Consider the following 20,058-nt stretch of genomic DNA (forward strand, 5'->3'; position numbering starts at 1 on the left):
ATCAGCTGATATCTTTTAACTTAGCATCATCAACTTCAAGGAGCTCTGTTAACTGAGGTCAGCTGAGAAGATGGCCCAAATAAACACATTCTCTGAAAAGCAGTGTCAGCATTCAGAAAGTCATGTACCAGAAAAGGAATGAAAATCATAATAAAGATCATTATCCTTAACGTTTCGTTTGGCTTACTTAAAACACCCCAGTCTGGCCAGTTGTGCAGTGATGACTACCACCAGGTCTCCTGCTGGAAAGTAGGTAAGAAGGTGACAGTGCTTGGAAGCTCTCACAGGTAGAAGCAGGGCAGTCAGTTTGTGGCCTTCTTGTACTCGGTAGTATTGTATTTCATAAATCAGGTTCAAATACAGCAAACCAAGCTTCAACAAAAAACTGAACCAAATCTGACACTATTCATCAAAAGTACCCATGGGTTTACTCTAGGCCACCTGGTTGGCGTCAAAAAGGGATACAGGTTCATGGGAACCAAGAAACCATCCTCTAGGCATGCCCACACAAGTGGTACAACATCATAGACCTGACTATACTGCCTTTTGCATTTGTTGTCTTCCTCCACAGTGGAGAAATCTCTGTCTGGCTAGATCTGAAAGTTCCGGGCCTCTTTATCAAGTATCCTCCCTGAAACTAGTTGGACTTCTAAAAAAAGGAAATTAACTCTATCCATTTTGATTCCAGTAAAAAATTAAGTTGGGGTATTCAGTCCCTTGCAGCACTGAAAAGAGCAGTTTTGAGGTAATGGTAAATTCTGAGCACAGATATACGAAAGCATTCTTCATCTTTGCCCCTCCCAAGATATTCATTCCTTCTCTCAATCAATTTGAAACTCAAAAGCATCAGGGGAAAGAACCTCATTAGCTTCAGTGGATTTTCTAATAGGTTGTTTATTTAATGTATCTAAAGCTGATTTCTGGTAAATCAATTAATGATTCCTGTTGCCAGGAGAATTTTCCAGGATTCTCAGCACATGTAATGGCACTTCCTTTACTGAGTATTTTTCCTGGGTTTTGGCTGAGACAATCTGTGTGAATTCACTGAAATATAAAGGCATTTTCTTCCCAGCTTTTAAGTAATCAGTTGGTTAAGAATCCAACAATGTTTCTGCCTTTGAACTTCTGTGGTGGTCTTTGTTTAGCATGTGGTTTGAATGTCATAATCTATTTTCCAGACTGTCAATTTTATGATCAAAATAATGTAATCTTTTCTAAATTGCGCAAGAGTTTGCAGAAGCCTCTACAGAGAAGCTTGTTTCTTTTAATTTCTGCAATGCTTACAGTAAATATCTTGAGATTTAAAACTACAGGCTTAATACACTGAAATAACTCTTTGCTGCTTCCCAAACTAGATTTCTGCAAGCAACTGTTGAACTCTTAGAACTTTCTGAGTTAAAACTGTAAGTTTTTGCTGCAGTAATTGTTCCCCAAATTGACTTCACTACGGAGCATCTGGCCTTGCTAAAAATCAATAGTTTCCTTCTCAGAGCCACTATTATCTAATTGTAATTACAGTCATACAAGTCTGAAACTGTAATATATATATTATTTGATTCAGTTCAGGGCTGGCACTGAGTTTACTTCATTTACTTCGCATTATTTTCCTCATAGAACAAAAGTGCAAGTTATTAATTAAAGACCTTACTTCCACTTGTTTTGTGAATTGTAACTTGCAATGAAATGCTCCAGGAGTGATGGGTGACTAACTCATGAGTCCTTGGAAATTCCTCCGCTGCTGTGGCTTGTGATAAGACTCCACATCCCTATATTAGGTGCACTGTTTGAATCAGCCTCTCACTCTCAGAAATTGCATAGATGACCTTTATTGGGATAACATTTCGGCTTCCAAGCAAGTATGGCAGGAAACCTCCTTTACCAAATGCTAATGGAAGCTACTTATGATCGTATTCTATCCTACTTACTTTCATTTATACTTTTAAGAAAAAAAAAAATTGCTGGCTTTTGTAATAATACTATTAGAAAGACTTTGATCAGGACAAAAATGGCCTCTTAGCATTCTTCTAAAGAAAAAGTTCTTCAAATTCCTTAAATATATTGGTGTCCTGACACTTGGTTTCCCAGGCTGAGAATGAGATCACAGTTCAGAAATTGCCTCTGATTTCTTATAGCTTTGTGTATACACTAAAGAAGTTATTTGCTAATACTCAGTGTTTAGCAGTGAGGACCTTTTTCTGCAGGAATGTTCCCTCCTATATTTAGGTCATTCATGATGTTAAAAAGAAAACAGTAGCAGCCGATGGCCATGGCTCAGATCTACAGTCTTTTCTAGGTTGCTTGTCTTCCTTTTCATGGGTACAAAGAACTCCAAAAGATACTTCTGCTGAGCAGGTGAATGAATAGTGCAGACTTCAGCGAGGGCAAGGCCAAGCCACACAATCAGTTTTGCATTTCACCTCTCGCTCAGTGGAAGAGCCTGTGTAAAACCTTTTAGGTCTGGAAAGTTTCCTGGGTGGTAGCAGCCATTTCTGGTTGTTTGTCTCACCTTGTGGACCATTCTCAGAGCATTTTGTTGTGACCTGTTGTGGAAGACTGAGAGCACAATCTGTTCTTCACTTCAGGAAATTATATGGCAGCTTAAACTCTACATAACGTGTCCCCAGATTGTCCAATAGTCACAGAGTTTAAGCTGAAATTATACAGTCTGCAGCTCAGGAATATGCATATAACAACTAGTTTGAAAAGATTCCAAAGCATTTATCTAAGCGGCATTTCCTGCATCACTTCTGTGTATTTCCCTTAAGAGCACTATTGCAAAGGATATTTTTATAGTAGGTCATTTACAGGTTCAAAACTCTGGGTTCCACTGAAGTGGCTGGATATACAATTTACAATTCAGTGCTTAAATTGTGAGGGTCGGGCTACTCAAGCTTTCCTATAAATCGCCTGGGACTAGGTCTACCCTCAACTTGTCTTCTTAGCTGCTGTTTCAGGGGAGGAAGAATTTCTTAAACACCGATTTGTGGTTGATTAACTTCAACAGATTCCCCTCCTAACATGAAATCTTCCAAAACTGTTTAAATTCTTATTCTGCCCCTTCCCTGGTGGAAATGCTGTTGTTTTCAGACAAGAAGAGATGGTATCTGAGAATTATTCTATTGATTTTTTTCATTTTCAGTTCCTTCATTAAAAAAAAAAAAAAAAGGTGTTAGTATGGGAACAGAAAATGTGGTTATCTTCTAGTGGAAACAAGAAACATTCCAAGGTCAGGAGGTCTGTGTGTGAATGAAAATTGGGATCATATCTAGCAGGAACCCTGAAGAAGCTTTTAAAAGCTGTAGCTCTTTTGCACAGATGAAATGATAGGGTAATTATATTTCAAACTATTTTGGCAAAAAACATTCATGTATTCATCACAGTTCCTATATACAGAAAATGAACCAACACAGATTTGTTACTACAGAATTATTTCTTGCAGGGCCCTCCATGCTAAGTGCATGCTTTCCACAATTATTCTTACTCTCTCCATGGCCATTAGAAAGCAGTATCACCTCTTTATCTCTCCATCTCTGAGAGATGTCAGACCTTTGTACTTACCACTGAATGCTGTGAAGATTAATTAATACTCATACAAAACAAGTACCCCTGCTTGCCCTCAGGCTCAGCAGGAAGGATGGCTGCAAATAATGATTTTTTTTTGTGAAAAGTGGGCTAACTTGCTCCATTCCTTTCCAAACAAGACACAAGCACAAACTGAAGGATCTGTCTAAAGGGAGAAATAAGATGGTGAGAGGGGCAGCCACTTGGCAGCCTGGAGTAGACACTCCTTTGAAATACAGAAAAGCAGCTCCTTCAGAAACACAAAAGATGATCTTCTTTGAGAACTTATTTTCCACAGCTAAAGCAATAAATGATTGCCATGTGCTAACTCAGCTGTAGCTGCTTTGAGAACAGCAGTGCTGAGGAAGCACTCGCCTGGCTTCAGCATGCTCTAATACTTGGAGTTACACCATGAGGTTTAGTGGTGGACTTGGCAGTGCTAGGCTAACTGTTGGACTCTATGATCTTAAAGGTCTTTTCCATCGTTTAGGCTGGAAATTCTATGGATCTATGAGGGCTTCAGAGCACACATTGCCCATACAGTGTCTGGAAACCTTTGATACCTCCTCCCCACTGCTGTGACTAGTGCTTGCTGGACGACACTAGCGCAGATTGCCACACCCCAGCAAACTGCAAATCCCAGCAAATCCCAGCAGTTTGTTTGGCTGCAGGAGCCTAGCACACTGCATAGTTTGTAGTCCTTAGGGGTCTGCCTTTTCTCTCACCGTTTACACCAGGTGGCTTGTATTAAAAGCCACCTTCAGGCCATACAGTCAGGACAAATCTTTCCAGAGTCAACATATAACAAGGGGCAAGCAAGCAACCCTGGCAGTGGTGCAGCCCATCCTGGGCCAGGATCCTCCTCTTGCTTGCCAGGCTTGCCACTTGCTGTCCCCTGACCGGAGGAACAGTTCAGGAGTATCAGCCTCCTCAGAAGAAAGTGTACAGCATCTCTACCTGCCTGCATGGTTGGCTCCCCTCGTCTTCCTCAGGCACTCCACAAAATGTACGGTGGATATACTTTACATTACAGTTCCTGGGATAAATGCCATAAACTGATATACATATATATGTGAATATAAAATATGCATATGTATGTATATATAACAGGTATTATATAATAACCTTCAAACACATCTTCATACCTAATTACACGACACTAATTATAGTATTTGCTGCTTCAGTAAACTATGTAACAGGAATGTAATATTCAAATAAGGTACTAACAACAATAGCCAAATATTTATTCAGCTTTGGTTTTGCATATATATACGTTTTAACCTCTGTATAATGAATTTCCATGTACCCTAAATAAAAGCCATATTATGATAGGGTTTGGCAATTTGCTGAATCAGAGTTTAAAAAGTATCCACTCAGAACTGAACTTTCTTTTGGAAAAATTGTTTTGTATAGACCAAAATTTGAACAATATTTCTAAAAGAAATACAATACACTACAAGAAAGGAGACTACGCACTGCCTATCTAAATAGAGTACGCACCAAGAAAAGCAAAGCAGCCAGGTCAATCCTCCATAAAATGTCACATTTCACAGGGACAGTTATCAACAAAATAAAAGGTTCTTTCTGCCCAAACTTTTAAAGAACTGTAAAAACTGTAGTTAACCTTGTTCACATCCACCTATTGATTGGTAAGTTTGGAAAATTTAATTAATGGCTTCTCAAACTGGTTATCAGAAAACTGTCTCCTGCTGCATTGCTGAGCCCTTCCTCTGCGGCAACAAGTGGTGGTCGCTTCGCCAGCTGGGCACCTGGTTTGATAACATACACCAGCTCACTTATTTTCATATGATTTCAGATGATAAATTATTATGGCAATCATTAGAAATACAGGTAGGATGCTCATAAAATACACTGCATAAAGATATGAATCTGCTATAGTAATGCCCCAAACCAGCACATTTGGTTCTAAATTTTAGTGGGTTTGAATTTCTCCCTCAGTTTCTGTGTATGCTAGGAAGACCAGGAGACTGGAAAACCCCTGACTTTGTCTGGATATAATTAATTTCATAGAGTACTTTATCATTTTTTAAAGTATGGAATTTCTTGTATTAGTGCTTTCCCTTCATACAGATCAATCATAGTAAGATTATGAAAGGACTAGCCATGATTTTTTAATGTTATAGATGTATATCACATGCAGCTATGCAGGGTAAGTGTCTATCACTGACTTTCAATACTTTTATTTCTCACCTGCCTAAGCAGGAAAAAAACTGGCTCTCTGATTGTGATATTAGAGAATCAGGCTCAGAGGATTTGTCTGAATTTGTCTAGGCATGCGCTTTTTGTAGATTTAGCAGTTGTCTAGCAGTCAGATGACTATTGCCTAAATATGTTTTAGCTTTAGTTTAGCTGTGTGGAACTGTGGTGTAACATACACTGTTAACTAATGAACAGTGATCTAAGAGTTACTCTCTGTAGAGTGAACTGTTTATGAACCTTGAATAAAAATGTAACATCACAAAGCACAAGCATGGGCGGACAGCAGTGGCCCCAGGACCGTAATCACAACTCACCGTGATTACAGGAGTGCAGCCTCGTGGACATAGATGACACTGGGAACAGAAAACCAAGAAAAACACCAGTGCATTCTGACTGGATTTTTAATACTGTAAGTATTTTTATTAATTATTTTTTAATTTTTTTTAATGTTTAATTAACAAAAATTTTTTGTGTCCATGTGTAAGCTGTGTTCCCTTTCTGTCCATAACTAAACTTCCTCTCTACCAATACGTCTCATGAAAGCATATCTGGTGAATTGACCAATATAAATATATATTTTTTTCAAGGTTACCCAGAAATAAAATTTAAAATAATCTGAAAAGGCTCTTAGAGAGCAAATCCATTTGTGTGTCCATATGAGGAAGAAAAAAAAATATATATATATGCAGACACAGATATAAACTGTAGGAAAAATATATTGATTAAAATAAAAAAAAACTATAAGAAGTTTCTAGAAATACACAGTTTTAACATACAATCCCAATAAAGATAGATGTCCATAATCCTTCTTAATTACCTAAAGGCAAAACTTCTTCTATACAACATTCCGTGAGGTAACTGCCAAAACCTATTCAAATTCTGCAGTTTTAAATCAGTTTTAAAGGCTGAGGGGCAATGTAGGCAGGCAAACAAGCAGTGACCTCACCCAGCTCAATAAGGAGGTACGCTTGGTTGCGCTCTCTCCTAAATCAGGTATACAGGCTGTTCATCTTTGCCTAAGCTCAGGTCCCAGATGTATTGCCCAGTGCGTGATAATGGAAAGTATCTGTACTCAACACTTGATGCCAGAAGCACCTTCTCCACATGGGAAATACGTGCTGGAAAAGACCAGAGGTGGAAAGAATAGGGAAATGATAATTCATTTTTAAATAGTTACTTGAAAAATAGCAACAATTATGTTTACCTGCTTTTGATAACTGCTTAGAGATCCCAAGGCATTACACTGTAATGCTATTAGGGAAACAGGATGAATGTCGGTATATTATATTAATATCTGATAAACATCATTATTCAAGGCTGAAACAAAGAAAAAATACTTAAACTCTCTTCAGTGCTGAAGAAGAGTCTTATAAATTTCACTGTACTTCCTTCCTGAGTATGGAAAATAGGGCAATTTTATTCAATTCGGGGTAATGCAGATAAATAAAGCTTGGGCTGGATTTGCCAGTTTACTAAAGGAACAAAGATTATGTTATTCTTCTCCTATTCCTTCCTGGTCATGTTTAAACAGTGACCAGTCTGGGATCCTCTACTCCAGTTTCCACATGTTTCACTGGAAGTTTTACCAGTGATGTTTCAGTGCTTTCATTTTACAGTGCTCAGTAATTCAAAGCAAATGAGGGTCTGTAATCCTTCAGTTAAAAGACCTGTCTGAGTCAAGACAACAAGATATTTTGAACAGAAGTGAGCCCTTACCCCCAACGGATTCAAAGGCCACCTTTGGAAAAGGTGCTGTTTCACACCGCAGAGCTCTGCCCAGGCAGGTGTAACTGGAGCAAGGCTACCCCAGGTTCACTGCTGCTGCTAGGCAACACCACCATTTTACAATTTTAGACTCTGATTCTTGCATAGGCAGATTATGGGCTCCCAGGGAAGTGTGTGAAACCAGTAATAGGCATTCTGAAGTGTGATTACAATTTGAATGCTGATGACGCTTTATAATGCATAATCTGTACTGTAAAATGAAAACTGATAAGTATTAGACATGTCTCCAGTATCTGCATGCTTTGTAAGCACAAAACTTGTATCAGAATTTTCATCCGGGGCATGGTAGACACAAACACATAATGATAAATGCCAGTAGTTTTAATTAATTGAAAATTCTGTTATTTTCACACTGATTGCAGAATTATCTACTTTGGAAAGCATTGCTTCTTAGATAATAAAAATATTAACTGAGTACACAGAAGCACAATATGATCAAATAGCAGAATTTGATGGAATGTAAGGTCAACTAAAAAGACATTTCAGTTTGCAATGAATGACTTTATTTGCACACAGCAAATTATACAGATGCATCAGATCACTGCCTGTTTATCTGGATAGTACCAGTATATTATGTTTAAACCTCCTGGATCACCTTCAGAAGCTCTGAATAATTCTGCCCTATAGAGTATTTTGTAATAGCAGTCTCTCCTTGGCCACTGTGTCAGCAGTGTCATTTCTTGACTTCTTCCCTGTCTGTTCTCATGCTTTCAGCCATGCCAGAAGGTACGGTTTGAAATAGTCTAGAGTCGCCCCACGCACATTCATTTTATTTTCTCATATAATTTCTGACGCATGTAAAATAAACTTGTTCCTAGCTTTTTCATAATTACTTGTACCCATTCATCTTGAATGATAACTGCCTCTCATTTGAACGTGTATTTTCTTGTCATTTCTGCTTCCTTTACCTGTAACCATTTGCCTAGCCTGTTACCTGCACTTAAAGTTCTCTGAATCCACCACTGAATAAATTCACAAATAACAGCAGATTTTTTATATAGTGCAATAATCCAGATAACAAATACAGATCATTCTGTATTTCGTTGTGTTTTGTTTTGCAATTTTACTTTACAGCATTACTGCATCAGCCATTTTTCTACTGTCTTCCCTTTTTGAAAACAACCGTCTAAGTCTGTAACTTTCTGGAAGGTAAGCCCAAACATGATCATGTAAGGTAACAGTTTGGCCATCCTGAAGCAAATGGTCCTATTCCTACTGGATGTCCAGGATTAAAGGGAAGAAATTGTAGCCCCCTTTTTTATACAACCTGGAAGGTATACAGGGTGATAAAATCGACTCACATTACGTTAGTTAGGTCTTGGTAAGAATGCTCTCCAAACCCAAGTTACCAGCATTTGACTTGTTACAGTATGGTATGACCAGTGGCAGCCAGGTAGAGGTGAGACACAAACAGAAGTCGTCTTCTCTGTGCTACAATGTAATTGGGAGTCAGATAAAGGGCAGCACAAAAGCATGGATTTCTAACAAACTCTATATACAAGCCCTCAAATTGGCTTTCAGAACAGACTTTCTACCAGCAGTGTGATGAAATGAAAACTTAAAATCATAGAATCATTTGGGTTTGAATTGGAAGGGACCTGTAAAGGTAATCTAGTCCAAACCCCCCACAATGAGCAGGGACATCTACAACTACATCAGGTTGCTCAATAATGACCACAAATCTGTTGTGGCACAGAAGAGGTGCCATATCACTCTCATAATCAAACCTAACAGCACTGACACTGGTACACTGAAAGTGACTCTGGCTCCAAAATGCCAAGAAAAGAGTTTTGTGCATCACTGGACCCACAAATACTCACTGCTATTATTTCAAACTGTGTTTTTCTTAAAATAATATGAAACTGTCTAGCTCATCAATTTCTGCTCTCAGGGGCACAAAATTGAGCAACACCATAGCCCTGAGTGGAATCAGCTCCCTGAACCAGATTTGTGAGAACTAAGATCTCTCTTCTGAAAAAGTATGGACTGCACTTTCAGAATATCTCAAAGACCTTCTCAGGTTGGAGAATATCCCTTTATAAGAACTGTTCCTGTGCAAGAGAAGTTCAGGTCCCTGTCATAGGGCCTTTTTTTGCTATGATCACTTAACCTCCATTTGCATAAAATCAACACCAAAGGCCCTGCTACTCTGTAAATTTAACTGGGACATGACTGGGGAACAATCTTGTGTTCACTTTTCAAACAACATCTTAGAGGGTTTCTCTTATTCCACAGTGGAAGACCAGGAAGCAAAGCCACTAGAATACTGTACCTGGAAGGTCCCAAAGACAATTTACTTTCAAGCAACACAGAGTTCCAAACAGCAATTTCCTGTATTTTTATTGAATTTATTTTTATGTAAATGAACAGATTTTCTATACCAAATAGTAGGTTGGGTATGTGTTTCTCTTGCATGTTACCAGACAACTATATGAATCTGCTTCTGTTAATGTTATGATCAAAACTGTTCAGTTTTTCTCCCTCTTTTTTCATTTGGCTACAATTGCTCCATTCTCTAAACCTGATCTCGAATGAACGGGCTTTTCAGAAGAATGTGATTTTATTCACTAGTCTTAATAACTTTTAACTTTAATTTCTGAGCGATTTATATTTTAACATAACAGATGCTTCAATTCTTGGATGAAGAAATTCCATTTAAAACTGTAATTTACATAGATAGCTATAGAGGAAAAATCAATACTGAGATTCACAGTTCTGTATAAGAAAAAAAAAAAAAAAAAGAAAGAAAAGCAGTATGTATTGTTTGAACAATTGCATACAGATTTACCACAGAGAAACAGTCCCAAAACCTGAGCAAAACCGTACCTCAGAAAATTACTTCAGATACAGAACATTGGAAAAAGACTAAGATTGAGATCTCCTGCGAAAAAAGTCAGTACGTCAGTAGTAATCCAATCAACGGAAATTCTAATAGTCAAGCTGTCAAATTTGAACAATAAGGAACACTTTTTTTATTTAGGAGCTGTTCCTCATAACCAGATTTAATCAAGCCTTCTCTCTATTTGCATAATTTCTTCAGAGAGCTAAGGATAATGCTTTGCCATTTTCAATCTTTTTTCCTACATCAAGAAAATGCTTCTATCAAGAGACTCTTTACAGTGCTAAATAAGAAATTTTGCTTCAAGAAAGCATAAAAACTCTGAAAGCTTGGCCTCACTGGCAAAACTAAAGACTTTCTTCTGAGCCAATGGGAATATTCTTCTCTCCATGAACTATGTTTACCAGGTAGAGCCCAAATCCTCAATCTAAAGATGTAATAGTGCATAAAGTTACGGTGCTTTGGGAGGCATCTCCCACTTCTTCTGTTACACATTATTTTAGGCAGGAGTGGTAGGCCTTCCTGTTATACTTCCTCGCCACCTCTGCCTGACTTCTTTGCTCATTCTGATGCAAACCTGAACCCAACAGTTCCATGCAGCACCTCTTTCCAGTTGTCCTGGTGCCCTGCTGACTTTCTGTTGAAGTTCATGTGTTGAGGACACAACATGTTACAAGATCAAACTCAAAACAAGCTGAAATAAAAACAGCATGAAAAGGCTAAGAGGACTTACTGGTATGTGGTTGGACTGACATTGATGCGGCGTGGGTGACTTCCTGACTCGAACTTGCTTGCAAGGGTGACATTGTTCCCGAAGAGACAATAACGTGGCATTCTTACACCAACGACGCCAGCCAGCACCGATCCTGAGTGAATGCCTATCCTCATCTGGAAAAATACAAGATCCATGTCAAGTCTTTCTGTCTTGTGCTACCCATGGTAATCTTATTAGCCTTTATTTACAAGCCAGTTACAGCAACCATTTCAAAGAAATAATAAACCAAAGAAGAAAGAATAAAGTGGAAGAAAACAGGCTCTCCTATTTCTCTAGCTTATATTGGATGCAGTTAAAAAGCAGAAGAACAAAACACGTTTATCTGTTTGCTAAAACTACTTTCTTCTCTGTGCATATTTGGTGGAGACTACAATAGTCAAAACAAGAATCATGAACAGAATAGGATGGGTTCCCCAAGAGTTACTGCAGTATCAGCCACCTAATCACACAAATAGATACATTAGAGAGGGTTATTTTTGCCACCACTTCTAACACAGGCTTTAAAGTAAAACCCACATTTTCTCAAGGAGTAGTCAAGTGGAGTGAATGAATATACTACTTTTATCTTTTTTGTATTTTTTTCTTCCAAACTGCTCAAGGTCTATCTAAAGTCTTTTTCACTTTGTCTGACTGAGAGATATTGCAATGGTGAAGATGCTGAAGATTAAAGCACCAATGATTTTAAAAATAATTGTGTCCCTCTCAAAATAAGAAGGAAAAAATCCCCAGCAAATTAAAAACGCCACGTGACTATTCTAGCAATCATACCCTGTAACTGACTGAAATGTGGTGATTACATTGATCTGTAAAGCTTGGAGTCACCATCCAATTTTCTTACAGAGTGAACAATCAAAGAGAGGTTTATTCTGTATAAATTTTAGCAACCAATTGGGTTTGCCAAGAAAATAATTTTTACAGGTAAGAAGCTCTTTTTCTCTTGTTAATTTTACAACATTAAAAAATGAAAAAATGATATTTATATCTTCTGAGGATACTCTAAACTCATAGCAACTGGACTGCTGCAAAACATGAGATAATCCAAAGAAAATAAAGAGCAGGTATTAAAACAGAGGGTCTGATAGGGTCTGAATGAGTGACAACTAATACTATGCTGAATATACTTTGACTTACTTAATTCACAGTTATTGCATTGTGCTTTTTTAATTTTTTTTATTTTTTAATTTAATTTTAAAAATACAGATTAAAAAAATCCTTGTTAGATTTTTTTTATGTTAAGACAAATGCCTGCATTATATAACCTTGGTGTCCCTGAAGTTCTACAAACATGTTGGACCCCATATCATTTCACTGACCATAGCTCTTTCCATGTGTCCAAGACTTTTACCACTCAGCTAAGCACCATTTTCATTTTGTTCATCTTTTATGCTACAGCCAATGGGTATAGCATTATATCTGCTATATACTAAGCCCATGCGTAACCTAAGAATGTGATGTTCTGCATTCAATGTGATTGTACTTGTGAAAATTGAAGGGTTTATGTTGCCTGTGAGAATGTTACAATAATGCTGTTAATTATGGACTAGGATTAAAAAATAAATAAATCTGTGAATAAATAGCACTCACATTTAACTGAGCTTTCAAATCTTTACTCCAAAGGTAACTACTGAAATCCTTCAAATACTCTATCCTATTGGGCGGGGAAGCACCCACAGGCTTATTTTGTCTGTGAACATCTGTGCAAACCCATCACATTATCTTGGTCATATTTCAGGTCATGAAATATCCTGCTTTTGCCACAAGATATGTTTAAATTCCATTGTTCATTTCCAGTGAAAAAAGTGCTCCTGCAGTAAAGAAGTGAGCAAACAGCCCTTCTGCATATTAATGAGGTCAGAACCTGCCCTCATCAAAAGATTATAAGCAGAAAGGCTTGCTCACACAACGGCAAGTATGCTGTCAGCTTTCAATAAATACTGAAACGCATATTTATATTGTCTTGTTTTTGTGAGATGCGAGAAGGATTAGTTATTTGTACACAATTTTAAGAACAGAACTAATGCTACCTATTTGTTCAACTACTACTTTGCACATTCATTTCAGAATCACAAATAAGCCACTTGCTGTGACCTCTTCTAGGGTGTATTCAATTACATGTGAAGGCCAGATTGAAACTATAACAAAAAGCACTAGCTTTGTTTTGCTGTTGGAAAGTGGAAATGAGAGCATACAGTAGAATGGAAAGAAAAACCGATAGCAAAATATGTACTAAAAAAATAAAATTTACATTTGCAATATATGCAGTGAACGTGAAGTAGTTGGCTGTTTTTCTGCTTTCACTCTTGGAGTGCTTCCTTTTACGTGTCCACATAGTTTTCTATCAGTCAGTGCTTAGTAAGTAAGTACGGAGGACTTACAAATTATTTCCAAATCCATCAGGATTTCCAAATTCTCAATAACAAAAGTTTAGGCTCTCTTGAAGAACCCAGACCCCACCCACACAGTAAAAGCTTTCAAGATCTTTTCTCACGATTGTCTCAAAAAGACACTGAGGAAATAGCCTTTGCAGTTGTGACTTTTCTGCATGTGCCAAGGAAACCAGACGTTATACTGTCAGATTTGCTGAAACAAATACAAGCTGATATACCACCATTAATATAAAATATTTTCCTTTACAGGGTAAGGTGAATGCAGTTAAAGCCATGCCAACTTGCATTGAAAAAATAAGGCTATAAGAAAAAAAAAATATGTAAAATTTCACTACATAGGTTGGATTTTCTGTGAACTGTTTGACTTTCAGAAGTGGTGAGAAACAGCTTTTCTATTTAATATAGCTTGTATCTAAAGAGACTTAAAAACCCCTTGGTTTGGCTGAGTATATAACATTATGCGTTCTGTACCACCTTTGATTTTTTTTAAAAAAACATGCTCCTACAATAAAAAAAGGTAGATGTTCTCACAAACACAGGTTAAACTACATAAGAGTACTGATGCGAGTGTCAAAACCTGAAGTTTTCATTGGCTGCAAGAAAGTTAATAAAGGTTTTCTCTTTAAACCGCAGAGATAAATGACTGATATGAGACAAAAGTACACCACGAATGACTTGCAATAAAAGCTCCACTTCTGCTTCATTATATTGTTCTCTACAAGAAAAAGCCTGCAACACTGATGCTATTGCCATGAAGTATTCCTTAGCATGTATTCTTATATCAAGAATAACGATTATATCAGTCATATATTGCCTTTTTGTGAAATATGCTTTACATAAAATTGTCTTTTCAAGATTTTATTTCATCTGCAGATAACTTCTTCTGGCTTTTTCCTCACTGAGTTGAAAAGTGTTGTGCTAACAGTTTAAGGCTTTTGTTTCACGAAGGAAAAAAATGTGTGATTAAACTAATAGCAACACAACACTTATTGGAGTACAACCGCCTCTCATATTAACTTTGCAGCAAAAGAAAATTTGCCTAGAGAACTTGACTTTGAACAATAATACATTATTTGTATCTGGTTATAGTTTCCAAGCTATGTTGTATATACACTTACCAGTGCTTTCCCAGAATAGTTACCATTAAAGATTATTAGTAACATCTGAAATGCAAATTAGATGGCAACACCAGGATGCATTATTTGTCCACTGTAACTACATTTATTAATATAAATTCTTTAAATATGTGCCATTTACATTATATGTATATTAATTATCTTATACTTAAATTGAGTATTTTTAATAAAAGGCAAGCTCTTTATCTGTGCTGTCTGCTCCTTTATCTGCCCATATTTATCTGGCTAATGATAAAAGGGTAGCATATAACTGAGACTGAAAGTTCAGAAGCATTATGCGTATGAATGGAAAGACAGCTCTTTGGAAACTATCACAAAGAGAAACAGCTGTGAAAAAAAAACAACAGCCAGAAAATACCAGACCCACATAGTTAAGGATTGGTGAAGAGATGGAAAAAGGCAAAGACATTTTTAGAGCACAATATTGGAAGGCACAATGGGGAATGGAACATGAACAGGTGTAAAAAAGAGCAGGTGACCTGCAAGAGGCCTTTTAGATAAAGAGGAACAACTTGAACTGGCTGCAATAGAAAGATTTAGAGTGGAAAACGACAGGGAGAAGAAAGATTAATTAATTTGATCTTTGCAGCAGCTGTGGTAATAGTGAGGTGGAGAAAAGCCGATGTGAGTGTCAGAGGCATAAAAGAAAAGCAGCCTGCACTGATCAGCGGAGGACAGGAGAGAAGACATAGCTATGTAGAAAGGAAAAGAAGCTTCCAAATATTTTAAAGAAAATGTAGCAGTACCTGGATATTGCCTACATGATAAGGCACAGGGAACAGAAATGGCTAATACCTGAATGACAGGAAGGATAGTGGTTTTGTATAATAGGGATAGATAAAGAAGGTTCATGAGGAAAGATAAGGAGCACAGGGGCTATGGTTATCCTCTGATGGGGAAATGTGCCACAAGCGGTATCAATGAGAACTGATAGTCCAGGCTGGACTGAGACTGAAAAGTCAAGAACAAACAGGAAAAAGGATGATCAACATAAGAATACTTTGGTTTTTTCCGAACCAAACATTCCATTAATGTGTTTTTCTCATGTACGGAATCTCAGAAGAGTTGTTTGTTAGCTCTTTACACCTCCTTATTGCCAAAGCATGTTTTTTTCTTTAATAGATAAAAGTGCTCAGTTTTGTTTTGTTTTCACCTGCTGTGCAGTTTCCATCACTTTTAATTGCCCCAATGCCTTCTTAGGCACCGTATAGAAAACTGCACTCTTTCATCAAAATAAAGCCTATTCCAAGTGAGATGAAAATAAAAGCAACATTGAAAACCTGCAAGCCATCCACACTCACTTTACAGTGAAGAAGCAAAAATACTTTATAAAGTGAGTAAAGGAATGCAGAGGCATGCCTGAAGTAAATTTCATCATTGCTAATTTATTCCTTAATAGCTTTTTGTTAATCAGTATGCTTACAACAAGCAAATCCAGTAATTTGCTTTATGTTCAAAGCTCTTGAGCTTTTTTCCTTTTGAAACCCTGTTGAAAAATGCATTTGCCTTTCGCTCTCATTTCCCCACATAATTTTCTAGGAAGAAAACTTTGACATTAAAATGCAAGTGGAAAGACACCTTTCTATAGTCCGAGAAGTAGTACTTGTCTCCTTAACATTTTATAAAACCTCCTCAAATTTAAGAGTTTTGACCAACATGCATGCCTGTGTGTTGACAACCAATAAAGCACATTAAACCCCATATTTCAGTCAAAACTGAGACATTGCATTACAAGACTTAAAAATACTTTTATTATTAATTACACCACAAAGCAATAGTTCAAGATTTAATGATTCCTGAAAGGAAAATTAACTGGGTTTTTTAGTTACTCTTCAGACTTCTTAAGTACATGGTGCTGTGCAGAAGTGTCTGCAATCTTGGTTAAGGGCTGACAAATCTATTTTAAAAAGCATCATATTTAAAAATCTTAATTTGAAAGAGGAGAAAGGAGACATCAGAGACATCTTTCCTGATAGGCAACAGCATGAAGAATTGCATAAGGACACAACAGTGAAGAATGATTTCTGAGTTGAAAAGGCTTTTTGTGGACAGTATTGAAAGGCAGAGCAGGAAGCGGGAGCCTGTGGGTACCTTTCTTTTTGTCTGCCAGTACAGAGTAGTTGATGTTATAACATGCAAGCAGACTTTGCAATTCAAATGCAAGGTACATGTAATGTGTCTTCTGATAAGCACAGAGCAAAAATACATGTTCATTTTCAAAATTCTCTCTCTGCAACCAGCAATTTTTAGTTCAGGGGTTTCCTGAGCCAAAAGAAATCTTTTTTGTAGAGGAAAGGTGTTTGTTGTTCACAGTTCCACCTCAGATATGAACTACAATAATGTTTCATGGAAGTGGTAGCTGTACACATTCTTCCCACTGCACACACAGAGCAAAGAACCTTAATAAACAGTTCTCACACTCTGAAAAACATACTCCCATGCTAGAAAGAGAAGTCATCAGATTGCCTCACAGGTTAACTGTATCCAGAAGGACTCAAAATTCATTTTCACAGAACCGCCTGCCTTACACAGACACCAAGCTGAAGAAGTGAGTGCAGGCTAGAAAGTAGGTGACACAGTTTGGAAAGCGACCATGGCCAGAAACAATCCCCCACTCAGCCAGCCTGGAGCTTTTCAAGCCTTAATAATGTGACTGACTGGCAGCTGCTCAAGACTTTGTACTGAGCTGGTAGCAGAGCTCAGGGCCGATACGGGGCAATAGCTCTATTTCCATATTTTCGGGTTCATGGATGTCTTGAGCCAACATTTAAATACAATAGGAAGTGTACTGCTGGATCATGACTTTCCAGATCAGTTTCAATAATGTACATGGATATCTGTACACTACCGTTTCTCAGACAAATAAAGCACTCCTCACTTTCTGCCATAACATACCAAGTGATACTCTGTTTCAGTAAGAACCTTCTCCTTTCTGTCCTTGCAGTGTCTTTCAGAAAGGAAACAGTCACTTCTCAGAGCATCTTAGCTGTTAGTCCATGATGCACTGCCAGATCCTTTCAAACAGAACGTGCCAAATTCTGTAAGACATTATCTGCTCTAATATTTTGTAGCAGCTTCTACAATAGTGCTATCTCTAAATCTCAACATATGCCTTACACAGGGACATTTGTTTGTAAAATGTATTAACGCAAAATAGACTACAGAGCTCAGAGGTTTAAAATCAGGGCCACACACTGGTGAGTCAATGTGCCTTTCTGCTCCTTCAAAGAACTGCAAGTTGACAGGACTGACAGCAATGCCCTGACATATGCTTTACTGTGTGGGTTATCTGTATTCTTAGATAGATTTATAAATATCACAGTGTCTTTCTGGAAAGGGACATATGACAGTACAGCTCACTACAGAATTGTTGCCAAGGAACAGACCTGCTCAGAGGAAAATTTAGATCACTTTGAATTTCACAAGGTGTTCTATAGAACTGAAGTAGAGGATACACATCTCCCATATTTGAACAACATTTGGAGAAATGAACATTTAGCTTTTTACTAATGAGAATTTTCTACATTTCTTACTCATAGACTTAGAATTATTCAGCCTGTCCGAAGCAAAAGAGAAAATTATACAAGGATAATAGAAAATCAATAATAAACTAACATAGACTGAATTCCTTGGGATCAAAAAATCCATTTTAAATAGTTATTGGGTAATGCTATCATGTGGTACATGTAAAAGACAGACCATTAAATTATACACAAATTGATGCAGATTATATACGTACAACCCTGGACAATGGTCTTGGCACACAGTCATCTCTACTGGATGTGGAACAAGGAGCATTTCTACATAAAAAAGCCCCAGACCTGAAGGATGAAACTGCTTTTCTCTTTCCCCTTAAGTTCATAGAATTTCACAGAATTCATAGAATCATAGAAGTTCTTCCACTGTGATCTAAATTAGCCCTACTTTGAATAACAGTTGGATTAGTAGACCTCCAGAGGTTCCTTGCAACTTCCTTTACTCCATGATTCTATATTTCATACCCTATGATGAAAAATTATACCCCTATGAGTCTTCATCAGCAGTATGAGGTAGAATTAGATGAAGTAAAAATCAAAACCAAACACTCAGACTAGTTTTGAGGGCTCATTAGTTCTAGCGCCAAAGGAAAGTTTATATTGGGGCAAGATGGTTTTGGCCAAATTCTGTCCTGAGGCATCATGTGAACTCACTACGGCACTGCTCAGGGTTTAGGTAAGAAAAGAACGTGGGTCATCTGTAAGAAAAGATATGACCTGAAATTATTTACTCTGTGTGTGTATGTATTTCTGGAGTTGCTGAACAGAAGAATTAGTTCTATATCCTTCCCCTAAGATTCCAAAGAAGAGACATGAATGTTAATGTGCTTCTTCATAAGCTGCTTCTCCCTCACAAACAAAATGTTGCATTTTATTAAATACTATATCAGCAATGAAAAACATTTTTTATTGTTTTCTTTGAATAGTGATTTTCACAGCAGGAATTTAATTACTGTGTGAATCTGTGTGTTCAGTCACTTTAAAAAAAGCTAATAATACAAGAGAGCCCACATAGCAGTGGTGGAATTTTCCCAGCCTCCTCTCCACTGACACCCAAAAGAAGAAAAAAATTCATCAGAAAGTTCTGTTTGATCCTTAGTGTAGGAGGACATCTTTGTCTCACAGTGCCATCATATGACATATACTGAATGGATCAGGTTATATTTTAACAAGAATAAATGACACATGCTCAAAATATTTAAGGGAACAAAAAAACCTGTAGGCTAAAAAAAAGTTGGGCATAGGGTTTTAACCTTAAGAAGGAGTCACCGATACCTTTGCTCATTTAGTCATTTAAGGTATATTTCACTTATTTCAACCACCTAGAAGTTAAGCAGCTCATATAAGTTAGATTTCTAGACTCCTAAACCAAGGAGGTAAATAATCTCAAGGCTGCAATTCTTTACATTCCAAAATTGGCACCTAGCAAAGGCTAGATCAAAATTGGCACCTAGCAAAGGCTAGACTCCTGAAGGTGTCTAACTCTCTTGCTGGAACAGAGAGGGACATTTAATGGTAAGTTTAGCCCGGACACCTTGTGCACAGACAGCTAAAGATAGGTGAGGTGAATCTAATCCTCAGACTGGTGAGTTTGATACACTTTCATCTTCTTTGCTTTAAATGAGCGACACTCCTGTGTGTAAAAGATCAAAGAAGCAGGTGTTGATGGATAAGACCCCATCAGAAAATCATTCTATCTGTAGACCAGCAAATATTTCTTCAGATAGTTTAACATAATGGTCTTTGAATCTAGCCTACAATCTTTGAAATGGTAAAATGAAATGACCTTTCAATGGAAAAGTCAGGCATCATCTTTTGA

The 20,058-nt window shown here is 37.4% G+C and overlaps 1 protein-coding gene across 1 annotated transcript in view; it reads right to left on the bottom strand.

The window, feature by feature from the left end:
* Positions 1-20,058, bottom strand: part of GUCY1A2 (guanylate cyclase 1 soluble subunit alpha 2) — a 178,081-nt gene that overhangs the window by 18,972 nt on the left and 139,051 nt on the right. The window contains exon 7 of the mRNA XM_056327914.1: positions 11,139-11,293. Coding sequence (XP_056183889.1) covers positions 11,139-11,293 — 155 coding nt within the window. The remainder of the gene's footprint in view (positions 1-11,138; positions 11,294-20,058) is intronic.

This window comes from Falco biarmicus, chromosome 2 (genome assembly GCF_023638135.1).
Source record: "Falco biarmicus isolate bFalBia1 chromosome 2, bFalBia1.pri, whole genome shotgun sequence".
Classification (NCBI taxonomy): domain Eukaryota; kingdom Metazoa; phylum Chordata; class Aves; order Falconiformes; family Falconidae; genus Falco; species Falco biarmicus.